Consider the following 20,635-nt stretch of genomic DNA (forward strand, 5'->3'; position numbering starts at 1 on the left):
GGTGAAGACTGATCTGTTTTAAATTGGGAATGTTCTTTATTCTGAAGAATTGACTTGGGATTATTCAGTAAAAAGGGACACATGTTAAGGAAAACACTGTTTTTCAAAATACAGGTTGAACTGCTCAACTACTTCACAGAAGAGCAGTATGTCAAACTAAGACCCTGTAAGAAGCAACCAGTAGACCACGCAATCAGCCCATTCGGGTCAGGTCATCTCGAGTACTGGCTAAGTTCCGGTATGTGGCCAGTATTCAGGTTGAGTTGTTTTGAATTGTGATTATTGAGGCTTTTTTTTTTTTTTTTTTTTGATGACGAGGGGGGTTGAGCCCCCCGGGCCCATGCATTCCCGCACCACCACACGGACCATGTAAGCCACCCCCTTCGGGGGCTGCAATGGCCAAGTGATCATCGCCCCAGCTGGTAGTCAAACCCGGGACCTCTCAACTCCTGCATTTTTGCAAGTTTCAAGGTTTAACCCGGTTACCACTAGACTAACACCACTTGGTTTATTGAGGCTTTTTTGCTTCATTAATCATTTCAAATAATATCAGATCGGGTCTCACTCTTTGGAATCAGGTCAATTCGGGTTGTATATTTATACCATTCATAGATCAAGCCAATCAGGTCGGATCAATCTTGTCAGGTCTAGCAACAGAATAACGCTTTGGCCAACTACTGACATCACAATAATACTTTCGTCTATGACGAGTTACACGAGTTAAGGGAGTTGTGTAAAAAAAAAAATGGGTATAAACTTTATTAAATCTTAGCGATGTACTACAAAATTATATCGATCTATACAAAGTACAACGAAAAAAAAGGCAGGAGAAAAGGGGATAAATTATCGCGTACCTTATCAATGCTACCGGTACCTATCCAATAAACAACTTCAACTTTGTATTCCCCTGGTACTCTAGAAAAGAACACAATACTTACAGAAAAACAGACATATTACTAGACATAGTAAATCATGCCGACTTCGATGAGGCTGATGTGAGGTATGTTGAGTGCTACTGAAGGACCTCTGCAGTTCTTCCTAAGAAACGAGTATCCGATATCAATTGAGATCTTTTTCAAGAAAGACGAGGATCGTCTGGCCTTCACATATGAATGCCCCATTATATATGCAACACCGGCCTCTTTGGCCTCGATTAAGTCCAACAGTTCGTCTCTAACACCTGGGTCCATAGTCGGGCTTTGAGGGAGCTGAAACTTTACTCGCCGCCTTCTCAGATGGGCACCCTCGTCCTCGTACACGGATCGCAAACTCTGAAGGGTTAGGGATCGGCTTGTTTGAGTTACGTCATTCAAGTCCCTGTCATCGTGCTCGGAGACTATCAAGCTCGATGTTTGCCCGACTGTTCTCGTGCTTATCACTGCCATCCTGCCATCGAACGAGGAACTCTCGGAATTTGAATGTTGAGGTTCCACGGCTTCCATCTCGATGAATTCAGCAATGCTTTTAATAAGCAAGTTTTCAAAGTCGCCGTCATCTCCCGGGATGTCCTTATACCCATACCTTACTATGCATCTGTACATTCGATAGGGTCTTGGGCAGATCCGGCCAATAAGAAAGCGCTCTTCGTGAGACACGTATGGGACAGGGACGGACTTTACACAGACGAAAACCACGACCTTGTGAAAAGCGGGAAGATTGGTGACAAAATGAGAGAAGATAGAAGGTACTCCTGTGGCTAACTCAGAGTAGATGAGACCGATACCGGGCACCCGTACTATTCCAAGGCTAGGGCCAAGACCGAGAATCCACTTCAAAGAGACTTTGTTGTGAAGGTCAAAATTGTACTTCTTGCGAGTGCCATAATGCCAGACATACATTACGAGCATAAATACAAGGGACAACATGAGGGGAACCCAACCCCCTTGTGGTACCTTTGTAAATGCTGAAGACAAATACATGCCTTCTATAAAACCAAATAAGAGAAGAAATGGAAGAGCAAGAAGACCCTTTTGCCACACAAAGGTTATGACGAGCGCCATTAGGCAAGATGTAATGAGCATCACTGTTACGCAAGCCAGACCTGGGAACAAGACAGCGTAAGTCAGAGACATCCGTCCAAAGAGTTGACCACAATGAAACATGATTAGTTGAGTTGATTGTATATCATCCTTTAGCAGCTTAGATTGATAACTTGAAGTCCTGTTCTACACCTAACACAGGAGTACAGGACTGTATTGGTCTCTGAATTTATTCTGAAGTGGTCGATACTTATTTGTAGAAAAAATCGAATGGTACGGTTCCAGACATTCAGGTGATGTGAACAAGGGTCAGAACACACTAAAGTTGGGTTTTATCGGATCAACATCACCATTCACATCAAGCCGGGATATGTGTGGTCACTGATTGTTCAATCGGGGTTATTAGCGGTCATTTTATCGGTGTTGTACTGAATTCAGGTCAACAACTTCACGTTTCAGCTACAAAAGTCAAATTATTTGTACTCCATATTTAGGCTAGCTTTATAAATTTAATAAAACCCAAGTCGGCTCATCATTATGATCAATTGAGTCCCTTCATTATCAGTCGCTTCGGGTGGGAGAAATCATGTTGTATTGGGTACCGATTTGACAATTATGGTCACTATATTTCGAGTTTGAAACTTAGAATTCTACAACTTCGCCGGCATGAGACTAATTTCACCATCAACTCCAATACTGGGAAATTAAGACTACATGATAAAGGTGCATAAACACAAGAAGTTAAAACATGACAGAAACCAATAAACTTACCATAAGCATTCCCAATGAATGTCGTGTCGCCGAAACCTATTGTAACTGCGAGTGTAATGATCATGAGTATCCAATTTATTTCCGGTATATATATCTGGCCATATATATGTTTTGATGTGTGAACAACTTTCACTCGTGGAAAGCAACCAAGAGCATGACATTGTTTCACAATAGAGAACGTTGCAGTGATGACAGCTTGACTTCCAACAATTGCAGCAAGGGTAGCAATCACGAACACAGGCCAAAATACAGGATCTGTGTGACATGACAAGCCAACGCAATAATATTACATCTGTACTGCATGAAATACTCAGAAATCAATATCTTATGGTTATGAGAGAACTTACCAGGAATTGAGTCATAAAAACTGTTTTCAATGCTTTTTAAGTTGATAGACAAAAAAGCAGCCTGGCCCATGTATTGCATCACTAGACAAGGGTATATTACACATGTGAACACAAGCTGCAAAATGGAAAACCAGAGTCATGCTCATATCACTGCATGCAGGGGAACATTAAGAGAGAGCAGCTACACCCCAGATGCAGGAAAAATGCTCAACTAAGCGCTACCAAAGAAGCTCTTAAAGTAACAAACTCCTAATTAATATATGAATGCATTTGCGAATAACATCTGCCCACGCAACATCGGATGCTGATCAAAGGATTAGTCGAAACTCAAAAAAGGATTAACGTGTCTAAATACGACAATACGAGTATTTTTTACTGAGATATTAAACCATCCTATCATAACCACGTGGCTTCTTAAAGGAGGAAGTACAAGATATACATACCCTGACAGAGAAAGCTGTAAAATGACCAATATCTGCAAACATTGTTTCAGTGCCTGCAGAAACCCAGGAAAATAAGTGGGGTCATCAGTCAGATGTCAAATCATTGAAATGCACTGAATGGGGTTGCAGAGTATGTCAACATCAGGGTTCAACAAAAGCTACACAAAAAGAAAAAAGGAAAAAAAACTAATAATTTTGTCGTATTTTGCTATCTAAAAATTAGCTTCGTTTTGTTTCAGAAAAAATAGAAAAAAAAAAGTTGATACGACCATGCAAATGTTGGACAGTAAAACCTTTTTACATGTGCCACTCCCTAATGACTGGAAAGTAGCCACTGATAATAAAGGTGTGGAAGTTAAAAACTTAAAATGCGGGTAATACGGCTCAGCATCTAACAAGACCAGTGTCCTCCCAGACTGATACGAAGCGCAGATTGCACAGTAAGAAGTAAAGATTCTCTGAGTTGAATGGTTGAAAAATAAATACTGCATAGTAAAAGATTACAAGGTTTCTTACTTTACTCACCAGTTATGCAGAGAAGTATACCACCTAGAGAAAGCCAGCCATCTTTCCCAGTTTCCTTAAAATATCTGATAATATAGTGTGGAGAAAGCGCTTTCACAATTTTGGGATTCCAATGGATTGTATTGTATATACCAATTCCAAATATCGTGAACAGCCAGATAAAGACGACTGGAGCAAACAAGAAGGCCACCTTGTGGGTCCCACAATGTTGCAGGGCAAACAGGCCAACCAATATGATGCAGGCAAGCAGCACGAGCTCACCTGCGGCAATAAATGTAGAATACCAGCGACTGAGCAAAGATGACTCCCTAGAACTAGAAGAATAGAAAGGAAGAGATAAGGGAGGAGCATGTTGACGAACCTTCTTTCAGTTTATTGTCTGCAACTCGAAGACCTGAAACGGCTGACAAGACTGCCAAAAAGCCAAACTTTGTTTAGTCAAGAACATTGGAAGGTAAATTACAACATTTTCCTTTACCCTTTTCTTAATGTTTAGCTGACAACAATTGAGAAAGCTATTTCCCAAAATAACATTATCTTATAGTGTTGACAGGTTTTTATATATTTGTGCAGCGAAAAAAGAGTAAAGAGAATCTTCTAAGAACACTCAAAATTTTGAAGCATGTCATATGAAAGTGGATGTTGACATGCAAGGGTAAATAAAACCTTAGACTGATAGAGAGTGATTTAAAGCCCAGGTTATGTATCCCGTTATGAAACAGCAGGATAAACATCATTTACAAGGGACCCATGGGATAAGACCATGAGTTGAAAAAAACACAGGTGAAGTCAATAGGACTCCAATCCATAAGTTTAAAACTAAACGGAAAAGACGACGGAAATTATACATGATTCTTAACTGGATCGGGACATGATTACTGGACTCGCCCAAGTAGCCTACAAATCACGGATAGATTCCTGATTCATTTGTGAATCCACTAGCCCAAATTCGTAGATATGCTCAAATTTATGTTGAATTTGTTTAAAGTAGAGAATTATAAGTGTCATTCATAGAGAAATATTAGGAAATTAACATGTTCATGGAACTAAATATCATGCTTAGAAACTTCAATCCACAATAAATTCATTCAGATGAGAAAATACCAAGTTTTGATATTGTCATGGCTTTTTAAGGGAAAAAAGAATGAAGTGAGAATTCTGCTTTTGAAAAGGAAGTTAAATTAATATCAAAACAGAGAAGAATTTAAAATATGATAATGCCATACCCTATCTTTTCTTTATGTAAGTCATTCTCACATTTCGAGACAATCATTATTTTCCTTTAATATCTCTCAAGTTACTCCGTATATGAGCAAATATTATGAAATATATACTTTTCTGAAAACATTTTTCATTACCAATAAAATGGTAAAAGTGTCAATAATTTTCTCAAAATGTTCTTGCTTCAAAATTGAACGTCAAAAGCTTACCTTGAAGAAGAAAACGACTTACTCCATGTGCCCACTTTAATCATCTTCTTACTTTTCAAAATCCCCTCACATATTTTGAAAACTAAGAGGATTCAATCGGGACGGAGGGTGTATGTAAGAAGGCATACAAATAACACCAAAATAATAGAAATGGGTGGAAGAGATGAGTAAGGGAAAAACTTAATACAAACGAAAAATTGAGATGAAGCAAAGCAAGAAAAATGAGTGAATAACATCCATTTGCTCTACCTATTAGACAAAATCATATAAAAATGAAAGGGTTTGTAAAAGGATTATAATTTTATGATTTTCCTTGTAGCTAAGGCTTTAAGCTATTTCTAAATACCCGTATTATTTATGCTCAAGTACAGGAAATATAAAGCCTATTGACAATAAAAATTTGTGTGTTAATGTAATATGCTCAGAGAGTGTCAAATACACTAATAACTAAATAAGAGTGAATAGCATGCCGTATTAGTGTATTACTATAAGTATTCATATCGGGGTACTACAAATCTGGTTATCAGAAATCAAACTCAATCAGCTGACAAGCTCCAACATAAGACTGGCTATCATACATTCATACCCAACCCAACATATAAAGACTGGTTGCCAAAGCCAATCACCTGACAAGCTCCCAGCATACAAATAAGCCCTTTACATCACTTACATCAGCTCAAGAATATGAATTAAATGAAGACGTGCAGATATAAAGACTGCTTGGATGAAGCCACATTGTTGTTGCACTAGGGGTGCCATTCTACCAAAGACGAGTTAATCATGAATCAATTTCTATAATATTCTCAGTATATTACAATATTCCTTCCTACTATAAATATATATTTATTCCTATTATAATAGTCACCTGTAAATCTCCCTAAATAAATCTCTTCAAGTGAACTGTTTAATTTGATTACATGTTAATAATAGTAATACCTGAATTTCTTGGTGATGTTTAAAAGTCAATTTAATAGTTTACACTCTCAGGCACTTTGCAGAAACATTATGTTCTCATTCTCTGTCTTAACATAACCCATTTTTGACAAGACCACAGGGGTAAGACCGAGCACATTTGAAAATCATGTTCTCACTCTACGTGCAAATATTGACTTCCTCATTTCTATATTTGACGTCATTATAGTCTGTGACCCCACAACGTTTATAATTTTGTAGAAGACTAGGAAGGTCATTTATTAGCATAGAAGACTAAAATATTATAGAAAAGCACCTGACATAGCAGGTGTCAGTACACCATCACCAATAACCATGCTTGCACCAGACAGCACCAACAATAATAAGGCTGTTCGCAACTTCTTGTGTTTCTCAAGGAATCTCTTCAATGGAGAAGTAGCAGCTGTCGGTGCTGAATGGCCATACTTATAAGTAGACAGCTCTTCATCTGCAGCTTGTTGATTTGGAAGTAAGCTAAATTTTGCATGCCTGCAGAGCAGGGAGTAAAGAGCAAATGTTCCACCTAAAAATTATTGCATACAGTAAGCTCTATAGCGATAAATGAAGTCAATCAATTAAGACGATGTTTTGATGAATATTAATAGCATCTAACCTTCCCCGTTATCATCTGCATTTAACACAATGAAGACATACTTCAGCAATGGAATTAGAGTTAGAGTCCAAAAAATCAAGGAAAATGCGCCAAATACCGCATCTTCAGTCAGAAGGTTCTGCCTCTTCCCTTTAAACGTACTCGTGTAAACATAAAGTGGTGATGTGCTCAAGTCCCCATACACAACACCAACACTTTGATATGCTAATAATAGATTCCTTGACAAGTTTATCCATGAAATCTGCATTGTCGTGCATCAAAAAAGGTTAAAAATAAGTATCTACGTAATACAACAGCATGCATTATCATTAGGCACTAGGCAGCTATCACCATATGAAGAAGTGACCTACAACTATCACCATATGAAGAAGTCATGTCCCAAAATGACTTGAGGTGGACTACAACTATCACCATATGAAGAAGTCATGTCATGTCCGAGTGTCGGACACGGGACACGCAACCAAAGTGAAGTATCCGAGTAACTCAACTTTGGATGGAAAACTATATATTCTTCTGGGCAAGGCAATTTCTTTTGCATATGCTTTTTACAAGTAACAGAGGATGTTGATTAAAGAACACCAAGAGGTGTTGCCCACTTGCCCGTGTATTAAAAGTCATAAAAAAGGGATGACACACTGACACCTGTACACATAAGAAGAGCTAGGTATGTGAACTCTTTTCCTCACATGAGTAATATTTTCTACAGAAGGAAGAAAAATGGACGAACAATAGATAATTCCAGTAACTGTTATGGACTATGGGCTATGTATTACAGATTTACAGACTATGGATTCTGGACTAACGGAGCTTTCAAATAGTTTCAATCAAAGTAGATCAGAAGAGTCGCATAGCAATATGATATTGTTAATTTTATTGTCATGATAGAATGAGGATAGAGTTTATCAAGTACAAAAAAAAAAAAAAAAAAAAAAAAAAAAAAAAGCGGAAAGAAAGAAGTGGGGAGGAGACACACACATTTCAAGCAAACATAACTCACAAGAGTATCAAATCTCCACAAAAAGGGAACTCTACCAGCTAAGCTCCCTTCCACGCACTGAGTACTAAGCATATTGGCAAGAGACAAAAGTGGTCAAAGGAACTACAGTTTAATTATTTTTCTAGATTAGATATAATTTGGCTTATAAGTAAATTTCACCGAGGACATGAAAGTACAACAGATTGATAGGGAAACAACAGTCCACGTCACAAAATCACATCAAGCATAAAAGGGCAGCCGGGTGCACGATGGCGCCCCCGCTAGGCAAGGGTCCGGGGAAGGGTCCCACCACAAGGGTGTAATTGGGGCAAGCCTTCCCTTGCCATTTTGGCAAGAGGCCGCTCCAAGGACTTGAACCCGTGACCTCACGGTCACAAAGCAACACCTTAACCGGTGCGCCAAGGCTCCCCTTCAAAATCACATCAAGCATATGCACATGAAAATCATATAGTCGTTTTTGTATGTAAGCATAATACTTACAGCCGCAGACAAGGGGAAAACTCCTTCGCAGCTATGTTGCAGTTGTCAAAAAGGAACGAAAGGGCATCAATAAGCCTTCACTTTGTGATGATACCTCAAATGTTTAGTGAAGCCAAAGTAACTTAATCTTACAGGTTAATAGGACTAATGGTCGTGGGTCTCATATCGAAAAATTACTGACTACATAAGATTTAGAAAGCCAATGATTACTGTTTAGCATTAACTAAGCGAACTGGAGAAATCCCCGAAACTGACACAGACAACAAGATAGAAGACCCTCTTAACGGATAAAAACGCAGCTCCAATTTAGTGTCAAGTGCAATTCTCCAACTCAAGATCAGCTATCTACTACTGCTGACATCAGATTATGAAGATAAATGGATATGTAACCATACTTTAGTCCCATCTTATATTCAGGGATGTACGACTAACAGAACTTGAGAATTGCTATCTAGTATCTACCTTCACTTTTCTACCTTCTCCTTTCACATCCTTAAATTATTACATATTCGGCCTCATCCACTTGTCTTCCGACCCCACACGATATATATTAGTTTAATCTATTGTGAGAGGATAAAGAGAGAAGGTGGATAGCAATTCTCATAGAATTTACATGTAACAACAACGATCAAAATTCACCATCAAAATTAAATGGTCATCCAATTATAACTAAACCAGTCCAAAGACAAAAACCGATACTCCTTCCGTCCCAATCATTTGTTTACATATTCTATTCTCTGTAAGGGGTATTTTAATCGGGACGAGGGAGTACAATTCATCCATCATTAACAAAGCCATGATTAACCCATCTCATATCACATACTCAAAAACTCAATTCCTAATCTCTAATTAAAAACCAGATACCAATCAAATCATCTTAAACACCCAGAAAATGAGAATTTCCAACTTCAAAGATTCATATACCCCCTAATTTGCATCATAACAATTGAATTCTAGAGTTCAATCTAATATTCCAATCCAATACCATAACAAAATAAAGCTCCAAAATTATTCAATTGTACAAATACCCAGATCAATTAATTGCTCTAAACTAATCTGAATAATTGAATATGAAGAAGAAGAATTTTGAAAGTACCTGCGAAGGAATTTTAGGAGGAGAAATCCCAATCTCTTGTTCCATTTTGGTCCCACAACAGTTCTCTCTTTCTAGCTCACTTCTAAATCAAAAATCTCAACTATTTATATCGAACGTCTTTTAATCCATTGTTTAAGACCGTATTCCATATCATTTATTTATTTTTTATTTTCAAATGAGCGCACTTTGTCGATCAGATAATCCCCCAATTTTATGAATGAGGTTTGAAACTTTTTATCCATTTAAGTTAATTCTCGTTCTCATATTCCATATCATATTAATTTATGGACTCGAATATCTCATTCGATATCGAACATGTTTTAATCTCATTTTGAAATGTAATAGAGTTGGTCGAGGTGAGTGTTAAATTGTTAAAGGGAGCGGTCGTAACTCGTGGTTTAATTTCTGAGTTTTGCGAATGAAAAACCTCAAACTTATGAGGATTCTACTCGTTAAATTGTTGTTAACACTCAGAGGAGATTGTCTCAGCTATTGATAGGTGATACTCTGGTCAACACATACACAAAATTATTAAAATGTCAAATTTTTATTTATTTATTTATGTGTTTTTTATAACTTTGTTATTGGCCTATTGGGGCTCAAATGATACTCTAATTTTGTACTCCTTTTGTTCCTGATATTTGTTTATTATTAGTTTTAACACAAAGACTAAGAAGAGGGTAGTTTCGGTTGTTTTTATACTTGTAATTTTGGCACAGAGACTAAAGAGAGGGTAGTGGCCCTAGTGGGTCATTTATGTAGATGATCAAATTAGCCTTAAAAACATTCTCAATATAAAAGGTAAACGGAATAACTAAACAAATAACAAGATAGATAGGGTATAGTTTTCATAATTAAGTTAAATATTAAAAGTAAATCACTTTATGTTATAGGTAAATTGTTGAGTTACTTTTGAGACTAATTTACTACTCCGTATAAGTTATTGTAAAACCGTCTAGTAAGCGACTTAGTAGATGTTATCGTAACTTGATTCTCCATCCTTTTCAAATTACGGGGGAGGAAGTGATGAACTTTGGCGGAATGCAAGGACGTACACGACGTCTACGTTGTTTGACACTTTGACAGTCAATACGGCATCGTTTTTAATGCAGTGACATATTTATAGGACCATTAGAGGAAAGTTTTGATTTGTACTCTAATTTATTTACACATTTATTTATTGTTGTCGGGCCGCCTAAAAAATTAGGAATTTGTTGGTATGTGTTAATGTGTATAATATAGTCCTCATTCGTCAATTTATGTACCAAAATTCAAAAGGATTTTGTGGCCAATATTGAATACTTATATATATTTTTTTGATCAAGAGTATCCCCTGCCGCCGATAACTGGGACAATGTTCTTCGGAATACTGAAAACAATCTAATATTTTAATGTGTTGACTTCTTCTAAGTTGGGCTTTTTCATTCGCAAGAGTTAGGAATCGAACCTCTGACCACTTGAATACTTACCCTGAATTTGTCTTATTAACGCATACTATGAAAGGTTTAGAAAAGTTTATTTACCGTATATAGTTAAAAGAATTGTCATTACTATATTAGAAAAGATTTTAAATTTGTTTTCAAATATACAAATTGGACAAAAACACAAATTTTTTTTCCTGAGGAACAAAAAATTGTTATTGGTGGTAGACGGGTAGGTGGATGTTATGGATTCGAGGTAAACTCGCTTCACCGTCAAACATTGTCCCTTCTCTCATTGTATTCATATATTTTCCATTTTTTTTTAAAACGGAATATACCTTTTTTGAACAATTAGGCGAAATAAGTTCAAGATCGAGATATGTAATTGATGAATTTGCAAGTTGTAACTTGAAGTCTTGAATCTTTCAACCTTTGCTTGTCAAATTGAAAATACCGTTGGTCTTGCTTGTGACGGGCATTACCCATCACAAGTTGAAAACGGATAGTACCCCTCTAATAATAAAGCAAGTGGGCGGGCAAGTGAGGGAAAATGGAGCACCCCCACGAATAGTGCCACTTGCATATTGTGAGAGGGATACTATCCGTCTTCAGATTGTGACTGATAGTGTCCATCTTCAATGAGATTTTATGTTGAAAATATGAGAACTTCTGATTAGTTGGTGAAAAATTTATAAAACGCATAAGCTAGTTTTAGGAAACCGAGTGATAGTTACAATAAATTCATTATCCATTATTTAAAATTGTTCTATACACTTTAAGCAAGTTGAAAATAAAGAGTATAAATATAAAATGAAATGGAGAGGATTTCAATCGGCTTTGTAAACTCTGTCGTTCAACGTTTGGCTTGCTATCTACTCCGTATGAAGGTGAGTGAGAGTTAATGGTGGCCAATATAATTACGAGGTGCGACTAGTTGCACTTGATTCAAGTTTTGATAATGAGAACAATTTATCATGGATTCATGGGTCACTTTCTCCATACTTAGTCATCACACACTATTTTATTATTGTGATAAGTATCAACGTGTTTATTTCGAGAAATTGAACCAACACAAACGATCCTGATCACCTCAATATTCTTTTTTCACAAATGTGTGGCTAGTTTTGTCATTTACAGAATTAATATCCGAGTGCATCGAAAGTCAATAAATTACAAATTCTTATTTACAAACCGTTATAAATGAGAATAATTTATAACGAGAGTATGAAGTCATTTAAAGTTTCAAATCAACGTTTTTTTTTGGAAATGGTAGTTCATTATGCATATCACTACTTTCTGATAACTTACAACCGTTATACCTTATAAGCAAGTATAAGCTAGTTAGTTAGCTACTCCTAATAGGTACTCCTAATTAGTTACTCGTAGTTAATATCCTAATATTAAGAAAAGTCGTTAGAGGTGCTTACAAAGTTACAAGTTTTTATAATCAACTAACTACTCAATTACTTGTCTTATATACACACACAAGATGTCTAATGTATTCATTTATAATAAATATATGAAATATAGGCCCTGTTTGGAAAAAATGATTAATTTCAAGATATAAGCGATTAAAAAAAGCAGATTATAAATGATGATTTTATCGAAGGTTTGACTAGCATATTATAATTAGCAGAATTGATTTGAGTGTTTGGTAATTGGCAGATTACGATTAGTAGATTGTTAGTTTTCTTTGTAAAATGGAGAAAAATTTCCTATTTTAGAATATGCTAACCAATATGCTAGGGTAAGCAGCATATTGACCCCAAATATGTTGTTTCAATATGCTGTTTACCAAACACTAAAATTAGCATATTGATTGGTCAAACACGCTAAAAGCCTTGAATATGCTAAAATTTGACCAATATGCTGTTTACCAAGCAGCGCCATAATTCTCAATTTCACAATATTTATTCTCTCTCAATTTCCCCGTACATTCTTCTTCTCTAATTCATCTTTATTAATGGTGAATTAGTTTTATATATAGCAAGTTTAAATTGTGCTCAAAATACCACCGCCTTACAAAATGACAATATATGCAAGTCGGGACTAGAGGACATTCGACTATTGTGTTTGAATAGGGCCATGAGATATAAAAGGCTCAAGTAAATAATTTTATTTACTCAAATTTCATATATTTGGGTAAATATACATGAGAGTTCTTTTAATCAAATATATGAAATTGTAGTGCACAAATAAAATATATAATAAAGGTTAAACATTCAAAAATAAAAATATAAAAACTCCATCAAGGATGATATACATCTATAAAATGGTTGGATTACTCAAATAAGGCGTGTATAAACTGGACTAATACTCAACTAGAAAGTAAGTACACTCCTTTTAATCAGCGCCCACATGTCTTAACATTATCCATGGTATATTGGTATGTGGATATTTTACTTCTATTGGATCAACCGAAAGGGGTGTGGATGGTTCCACTTCAACTTGTTCTTCCCTTTGAGGTCGTTGATACCAAGGATTGTTGAATAACCAAGAATATGCTCCAAATGCGTCTTCTTCGTTTGGAGTGAACTCACCACCTTGTTGGGACCTAGGCATAAAACTTTACACTAAACAAGATAGATTAGAACTACCACTTACTTTGAACAATAACAAGGAAAAAAGAACAACAAAGCATGAATCACAACTTCAAGTTCTAGTTATGTTGCCCTTCCGCGGCAACGGCGCCAAAATTTGATAGCTAAAATACCGGTTGTCGTTGTTACTATAATTAAACTACCAAATTAACAATTTATAAGCCAAACTATACTCTAGGTTACTCTAATTGAAAAAGCAATATAGTGCAAGTAAGGGTCGATCCCAAGAGAAGGACTACTAAACTAAAGATTTGAATTGTAAACTATTGAATACTTAGTTGAGATTCTACTACTAATTAAGGCTCGCTAATCAACTTTATAAACACACAATGATTATTAACAATGACCAACAATAGATGAACATAGACTGAAAATGGGGTTTGAGTTGATTGGTAACATGAATGTAAGGGAAAGTTGCAATCTTTTCTAACAAGGCACTATAACAAACACTTAGTGTGCAAGAAAATTCAATATTAAAGAGAACTTGGTGTAACTCCTTCTTAGTAACCAACAATTAATAAAGTTTGACCATTTTTACTCTCTCAAAGTTGTCTACCCAATACTACCATCTCAAGATGTTTTTTTTTTTTTGACAGCAAGCGGAGAATAACTTACATTATTTCGAATGTTACAAAGTAAGTTATTCGACTAAGTAGCACCAGAGAACTGACTACCAAATCTAGTGCTACCAAACCATTCCTAACGATAACATACACATTAGCAAAGATTAAAACTGCCACAAGACGGACTAGAGCCTTAAGGGCGTGATGTTAAATGCAGGATAACAAACCGCTGGCCATGGAACGAGCTTCATACCCACGTGAGACCTCCGAATTCCATCGATACATACGAGCCGCATAGTGACAATAACAAGGTATACTTACACTCTTACGAAAAGAGCGTAGAAAGACAAAGTGGTAAGCAAGACGTCGAAGTCCGTCGACGATGGAGAAAAACCTCCTACACCTTAGAAATCGTACCCTTTGATCGTAGGACCAACATACCAGGTAATCTGACATGCGATGACCACCACAACACTAAGCCACGGGGACGGTGCACCCACGCCCATAGTCAGATGCGGAATAGCCATAACCCTAATATGGTTCAGAGACACGACACTACAAACTACCCCAAAAATCAAGGGACATGACACCCATAACCCAAGGGAGGTTTTTATTAGCATAAAGACAAGAAAAAACCACAGCATCAATAAAAAAGAAACGAAGACTAGCATCAACTAGTAGCGACAACCACCACATCCAACTTGACCAACAACACAACCAACAACCCGATTCATCCCCTACCAGACACATCTAAAAAAGGAAGACTCGTCCATCAAGATCTCACACCAACCAAAAAAAAGAGACGGACTCCACAGACATAAACACAGAAAGTCGCACCAACACTACTACAGATACAGGCTAAACCGTTGTTATATAAAAAAGCGGACGTTGTTAAAGCGTCCGTTGTAGAAGGTTTTAACAACGGTTGGTTTACTTAAGGAAACCGTTGTTAAAACTATTAACCAAGGTTTTATGTATAAAAACCCGTTGTGGAAAGTGTGACTCAATTTTGGGGGGAAAGTTATAACAACGGGTTTTAATATACAAAACCGTTGTTATAACTAAAGACAACGGGTTGTTTGTAAATACCCGTTGTTGTTTGTTCTTAAAAAATAAAAAAAATTAAATTAAACATTACTAGATGCATGCATAATTACGGCCCGTTAGAATTCCGATGCATGCATTATTACTGACATCACTGTACATATGAACGGATAATATGGAATGAGAAGGGTTAGTAATAAGATTTGAAGCAGCATTATTGAGAGATATGATGATGATTATGGCACAACTTCCTAACATATATATTAATTAAAAAACAACTCAACCCACACATTGCTTAGTATAAATACATTGCATTATCTCAACTAACATTTCCATTATCTCAATATATTCATCTCCAAACCCTAACTGCTAAAACAAACTCTACTTAATCTTTCAAAACAAACTCAAAAAACTCCAACAAAATGAATGATTTCATCCTTAAGACTCTTACCATGATCGAGAACAACAACAACTTCATCCGCCGGTTCCTCCATATTGAGGAAAGTTTCAGAAGCTACCTTGCGGATGCTCGATCCGCACTCAAGCACGCCAAAGAAGATGGCTTGACGGAGCGGCGAGCGATTGCGGCTATATGACGATATAGCAATCTGGCTGAACGGAACCTCCAAATAGCCAAGGAGGAGAGGACGGATACGATAGAGCAGAATAAGATCCTCTATGAAAATATAAGAATTGCATTTTTACATATGCAATTTTTTTTTTTAATTTATGTATTTATAAATATATATATATATATATATATATATATATATATATTAATTATGTTTATCTTACTTCTTCATTTTGCTTCTTCATTGTTTTACTAACTAATTATGCGAACAATACTTAAACAAATAACATAATGGTCGATAAAAACACATACATGCAAAAGAAATAAATAGAAAAAGAAAATAATGACGATGAAACTAACGATGGACGGCGAGATTTACCCGATAAATACTGAACGTAATAGACGATGAAATCAACAGTGACGGCGAGAAGATAAAGCGACGATGAGAAAGAGAGAAAGAGAGAAAGAGGGTGTGTGTTTTGTGTTTGTTTGTCTGCTGTGTTTGTGTTTGTGTATTAAGGGTTGTGTTTTGTGGCTGCAGCAGACTTCTGTTTGTGTGGTTTATAGTATGGAAGGTATTGACAACGGTTATTAAACAACAACCGTTGTGAAATATGTTTTAACAACGGTTGTAAAAAACACTCGTTGTTAAATAAGTTTTAACAACGGGTTTCAAAAGTAACCGTTGTGATTACTTTTCACTAACTTTGCGCCAATTTTGCGCCAAATTATTAACAACGGTTGTGCATGTGTGACCCGTTGTTAAAACTAATAACAACGGTTTTTATAACCATACCCGTTGTAATTTATTTTAGTAAAATTCGCGCCATACATTCTACAACGTCTATTGTGATTTTCGTGAATAATCGTTGTTAAAGGGGCGTTGTAGTTGCCTGGATTTGTAGTAGTGCAAAAGCCAAGCAAAGACCACCTATTTCACCAAACGAATCCTCCCAGGACCACCGACAAGCATGCACAAACTAACTACCACAACCACAAACGAGATACAGGACAAAAGACCGAAAGGTGGGGGAAATGGGGGGGATCACCAATCAGTCCCAAACTGACAAGATGAGCTATGCTCATGACAACAACAACAAAGATTAAGGACCGATAGGTGGGGGAAGTGGGAGGATCACCAATCGGTCCCTAACCGACCCGGAACATAACAAAACACAGACCAACAACAACGGCCCAACAATCAGAGGGCTAAATCGCGTTCCCAGAACCAGAAACACAAGGAAACCGTTTCATGAAACCGAGATTGAACGTGATAATGGTTGTAGTGAGGTAGCTATTTAAGTGAATAATTTGTAAACACAAACCAACATCAACGGCCTAACAATCTCTTCTTCCACAACCCGGAAAGACACTAGACATACCAGGGGTGGGGGAGACAGGGGGATCACCCCAGAGCAACATGCAAAAAGATCGGTGACAAGACGAGGAATCAAAGGGACAGGAGCCCCGTGGAAGCAACGACAACCACCGAAGAGCCCAAAAGCCGACAGAACGAAAAACGAGCACCGCCACAAAACCGATGAACCAAAAAAGTGAGATTAAAAAGATGAGTCAAACGGGGAGAGATGTGAAGGATCGCCGGTGAAGGGCCATGGGAAGGACCCAACACCGGCGATCGGGTAGAGGAAGAGGGGGGGTGTGGTCAGTGGAGGCGGCGGCACAAAGGAACCTAGGGTTTTTTGTGTTTCTTTTTTTAGAGAGAAGGAAGAGAAGACTTTAGAGAGAGATAAATAATGACTAAGAAAAAAAAAAACTCTCAAGATGTTGATACATGTAAATTAAACCGCATCTATATATACCCTTCAAACTTAGACAACAAGTCATTAAACCATGAAAAGAGACTAAGTATGAGCATTAAGATTTTAACCAAAAGATGAAGTTAGGATCAATTCATCATAAGATTAAACCATACAAATGAGAAAAATACATAAACTTTCCTATTTGTCATATGAATCCTTTAAACCAAATCAACATACAACAAACTTGCTTCAAACAATCCTAGATAGATTAAACCATTTCTCTAGAATTTGCAATAGTTGAACAACAATAAGCATGGATGGCCAACCCAAACATAACATCATTCAACATAAGGAATTAAGCACAAGGAAATGATATTAGATAAATTAAGAGGGATTAGAGGGACTTACAATACCAAATTTGGAAACTTTAAATGAAATTATACCAAGTAATGGAAGATTAGCCTTTCATAATTGTCTTACAACCCAATTTTTGTGGAAAGATTACAAAGAAAATATAAATGATTAAGGTCTAATTATTACAAGATTAAAAACAAAGCATAAGATCCTTTTGTTCTCAAATATTGGGGTATATATAGTGCTGCACAAAATCCTAGGGTAATCACGGAATGAGCCTTGATTTACGCAAAAAGCAGAGTAACAAATCCGAGCCTAACACACCGGCAGACTGCCGGCTAAATGGCAGACTGCTATAGCAGTCTGCCAAAATGCCTGAATGTTCTTTTCCAAAATCCGCCTTGATGCTTGTCTTGTTGCTTCAAAGGTCCTTCTTGATTTCCCTTAACTTGTGACATATCTCGGACATGATCTTGTTCACTTTGTCAATCCCAAGCAAGTCCAAATACACCACGATCATAGCCCTGACAATTGAGAATCATTTATTATCATAAACATACTTAAAAACCCGTATTAGACACATGAGTACGTGGTGCTAAGAATACTCACTTGACTCGACTCTTTATGATACTATCACATGCTTCTTTTACTGGAGCTTTCGTCAAGGCAGTACGACATCTACGATACCTCTAGGTACATATTTAACATTTTATAATTGGATTGTACTTCGCTTATTATGATTAACGCCTTAGATTCTATGATTAATTTTCCGTATTTAAAGGAAAGTTAATTCTTAGATTCGGATAACACAATTTCAATATTGAATTCAAATAATGAATGTTTACCGTCGCTTTGATTATTATGATTAATGTCTCAAATCGGCCAGCTATGATAAATTGGTAATCTCACTGTACTTGGGTTGTTATGGCTGAGGCCTCAGACAACTGAATTGATTAATTCGATCTTTGTACTTAACTGAACGTTTCTGTAACATTATAGTATAATTTTACGACTAATTGGGGGAAATGAAATGCTTAAAATTGCAGGTTTTAGAGTATTGTTAATGCAGATGTTGTGCCTAATAGTCACAACGTGTTACTCGGCAAGAAATCTGGCAAGGTTGGAAGCGGCAAAGCCGAAATCAACACCGCTTCTCAGGAGTTTTAGGCTGTAATGTTTAGTGTCTTAGGAGGTTACTGTAAGGTTTTCAGGCTGATATGAGATGTGTTACTGTTAATTTGATTTGGAGTTTTTTTTTTTTTTTTTTGACAGTTAAACAATAACTTACAATATCCCAAACAGTACAAAGTAAGCTACTAGACTAAGTAACACCAGAAATATGACAACCATACAGTTTTATTTTGGGAGTGTTGGAACTTGGCATTGCAAAAAATTATGGGATTTTGTCATTTTAATCGAATGGATACACTAATCTTAAAGCACATTGAAGTGAATGTTGCATGCCTATGTAACACCCCGTATTTTATTAAGTTGGATAAAATTCTTTTAATTGCTATTTTGAATTTAATTACATCATTTAACGATTTATATATATATGCTTAGCTAATTAATTAATTTCATCATAATTCGATACGTTAATTTTAATAATCATTAATAAGTTTATTGAAAGTTGGTATCAGAGCATATTTGCTCCCGACGCACGTTTGTGCACCCCAATATAAATAACTTGACCTTAAAATAATAAACTTGAGAGATGAGTAAGATGGGTAGACTTAGGACCTTATGTTGTAGTCTCTTTGTGTTTGCTCTTTGTTAGGTACTAACCTGTTTGTTGATTGTCATTTAATAATTGTTGCGTTCTTAGATCAATGACCGTGAGCTTATCTATAGCTAATGGATCTATTACCCTTATTATAAAAAAATTTGAACTAAAGGTTTTGAAAATATTTTAATGTTTTTCACTGGTTTTAACGTCAATTAGTGTTAAAGCTTGTTATTGGAGACGTCTGATAATTAGTTTTATCATTTGTTGGTGTAAAAATGTATTTTTACGTCTTTGAATTGGAATATTGATGTTCTTGAGTGATCGCCAAGAGTATCTCCGTTCCATTGAAAGGACACTTATATTTTACGAAGATTAAGATTTAGTGCCTTTTGCTGAGGATTGAAGATTTGTTCAACCTTTGAAGAATGCTTCTACTTCCTTGAAGATGTTTCTCGTTTTTTTTTTTGTATCTCGCCTTATTCTTAATCTCTTGGTGCCTATACTTCTTCTAAACTCTCTATTCTTCTTCCTAGGAAGTTACATTTGTATCCTCCCAACTTGTCCTTTCACCCTTGCTAACCCTCCCTTAACGCCTTTTAGATAGTTCTCTTTCTTTTGTGGGGTGTTAACCTTGGTTGGATAATTTGGCTCGTGGAGTTGTTTCTGGTTGACCTATAACCCCGGTTTTGAGAAGTTGTGATATTGGAAGGACTTAGGTAGTGTGGTGAGACGTACTTGGGGATTCTTATACCTAACCCCTTGGTAATGTGAGTATAAGTGATCGGTGGAATTATGTGTGTTAAGAGTGAGTTGCCTATGTTACTAAAGTTATAGAACTTGGCTTTGTTGTTTTTGTTTGGGATTTGGTCGTTTTGTCATGAAGGTACAATACCCTAATAGACGTGACCTTGTTAGAGAGAACCTTAAGTTTTAGGAAGCATATGGATTAAGCCTTAAAATTTTC

At 36.4% G+C, this 20,635-nt stretch overlaps 1 protein-coding gene across 1 annotated transcript; it reads right to left on the bottom strand.

The window, feature by feature from the left end:
• Positions 1–736: 736 nt before the first annotated feature.
• On the bottom strand, positions 737–9,916 carry LOC141599117 (potassium transporter 4-like). Its single transcript, XM_074419030.1, has 9 exons — positions 9,633–9,916; positions 7,060–7,300; positions 6,724–6,969; positions 4,427–4,477; positions 4,066–4,326; positions 3,541–3,593; positions 3,098–3,212; positions 2,751–3,005; positions 737–2,041 (listed from the first exon to the last, which is right to left on the bottom strand). Exons 1-9 carry the CDS (start codon positions 9,675–9,677, stop codon positions 957–959), a joined length of 2,352 nt encoding a protein of 783 aa, XP_074275131.1. The 5' UTR covers positions 9,678–9,916; the 3' UTR covers positions 737–956.
• Positions 9,917–20,635: the final 10,719 nt, after the last annotated feature.

Source organism: Silene latifolia, chromosome 9 (assembly GCF_048544455.1).
Source record: "Silene latifolia isolate original U9 population chromosome 9, ASM4854445v1, whole genome shotgun sequence".
NCBI lineage: Eukaryota > Viridiplantae > Streptophyta > Magnoliopsida > Caryophyllales > Caryophyllaceae > Silene > Silene latifolia.

What these genes read in the sequence shown, in the direction of transcription:
- LOC141599117 (XM_074419030.1), bottom strand. Translation starts at nt 9,677, where the DNA reads ATGGAACAAGAGATTGGGATTTCTCCTCCTAAAATTCCTTCGCAG. An exon ending in TGCAGATGATAACGGGGAAG is followed by an intron (nt 6,970 to 7,059) that starts GTTAGATGCTAT and finishes AATAATTTTTAG; the next exon opens with GTGGAACATTTGCTCTTTAC. An exon ending in TTACAGCTTTCTCTGTCAGG is followed by an intron (nt 3,213 to 3,540) that starts GTATGTATATCT and finishes TCCATTTTGCAG; the next exon opens with CTTGTGTTCACATGTGTAAT.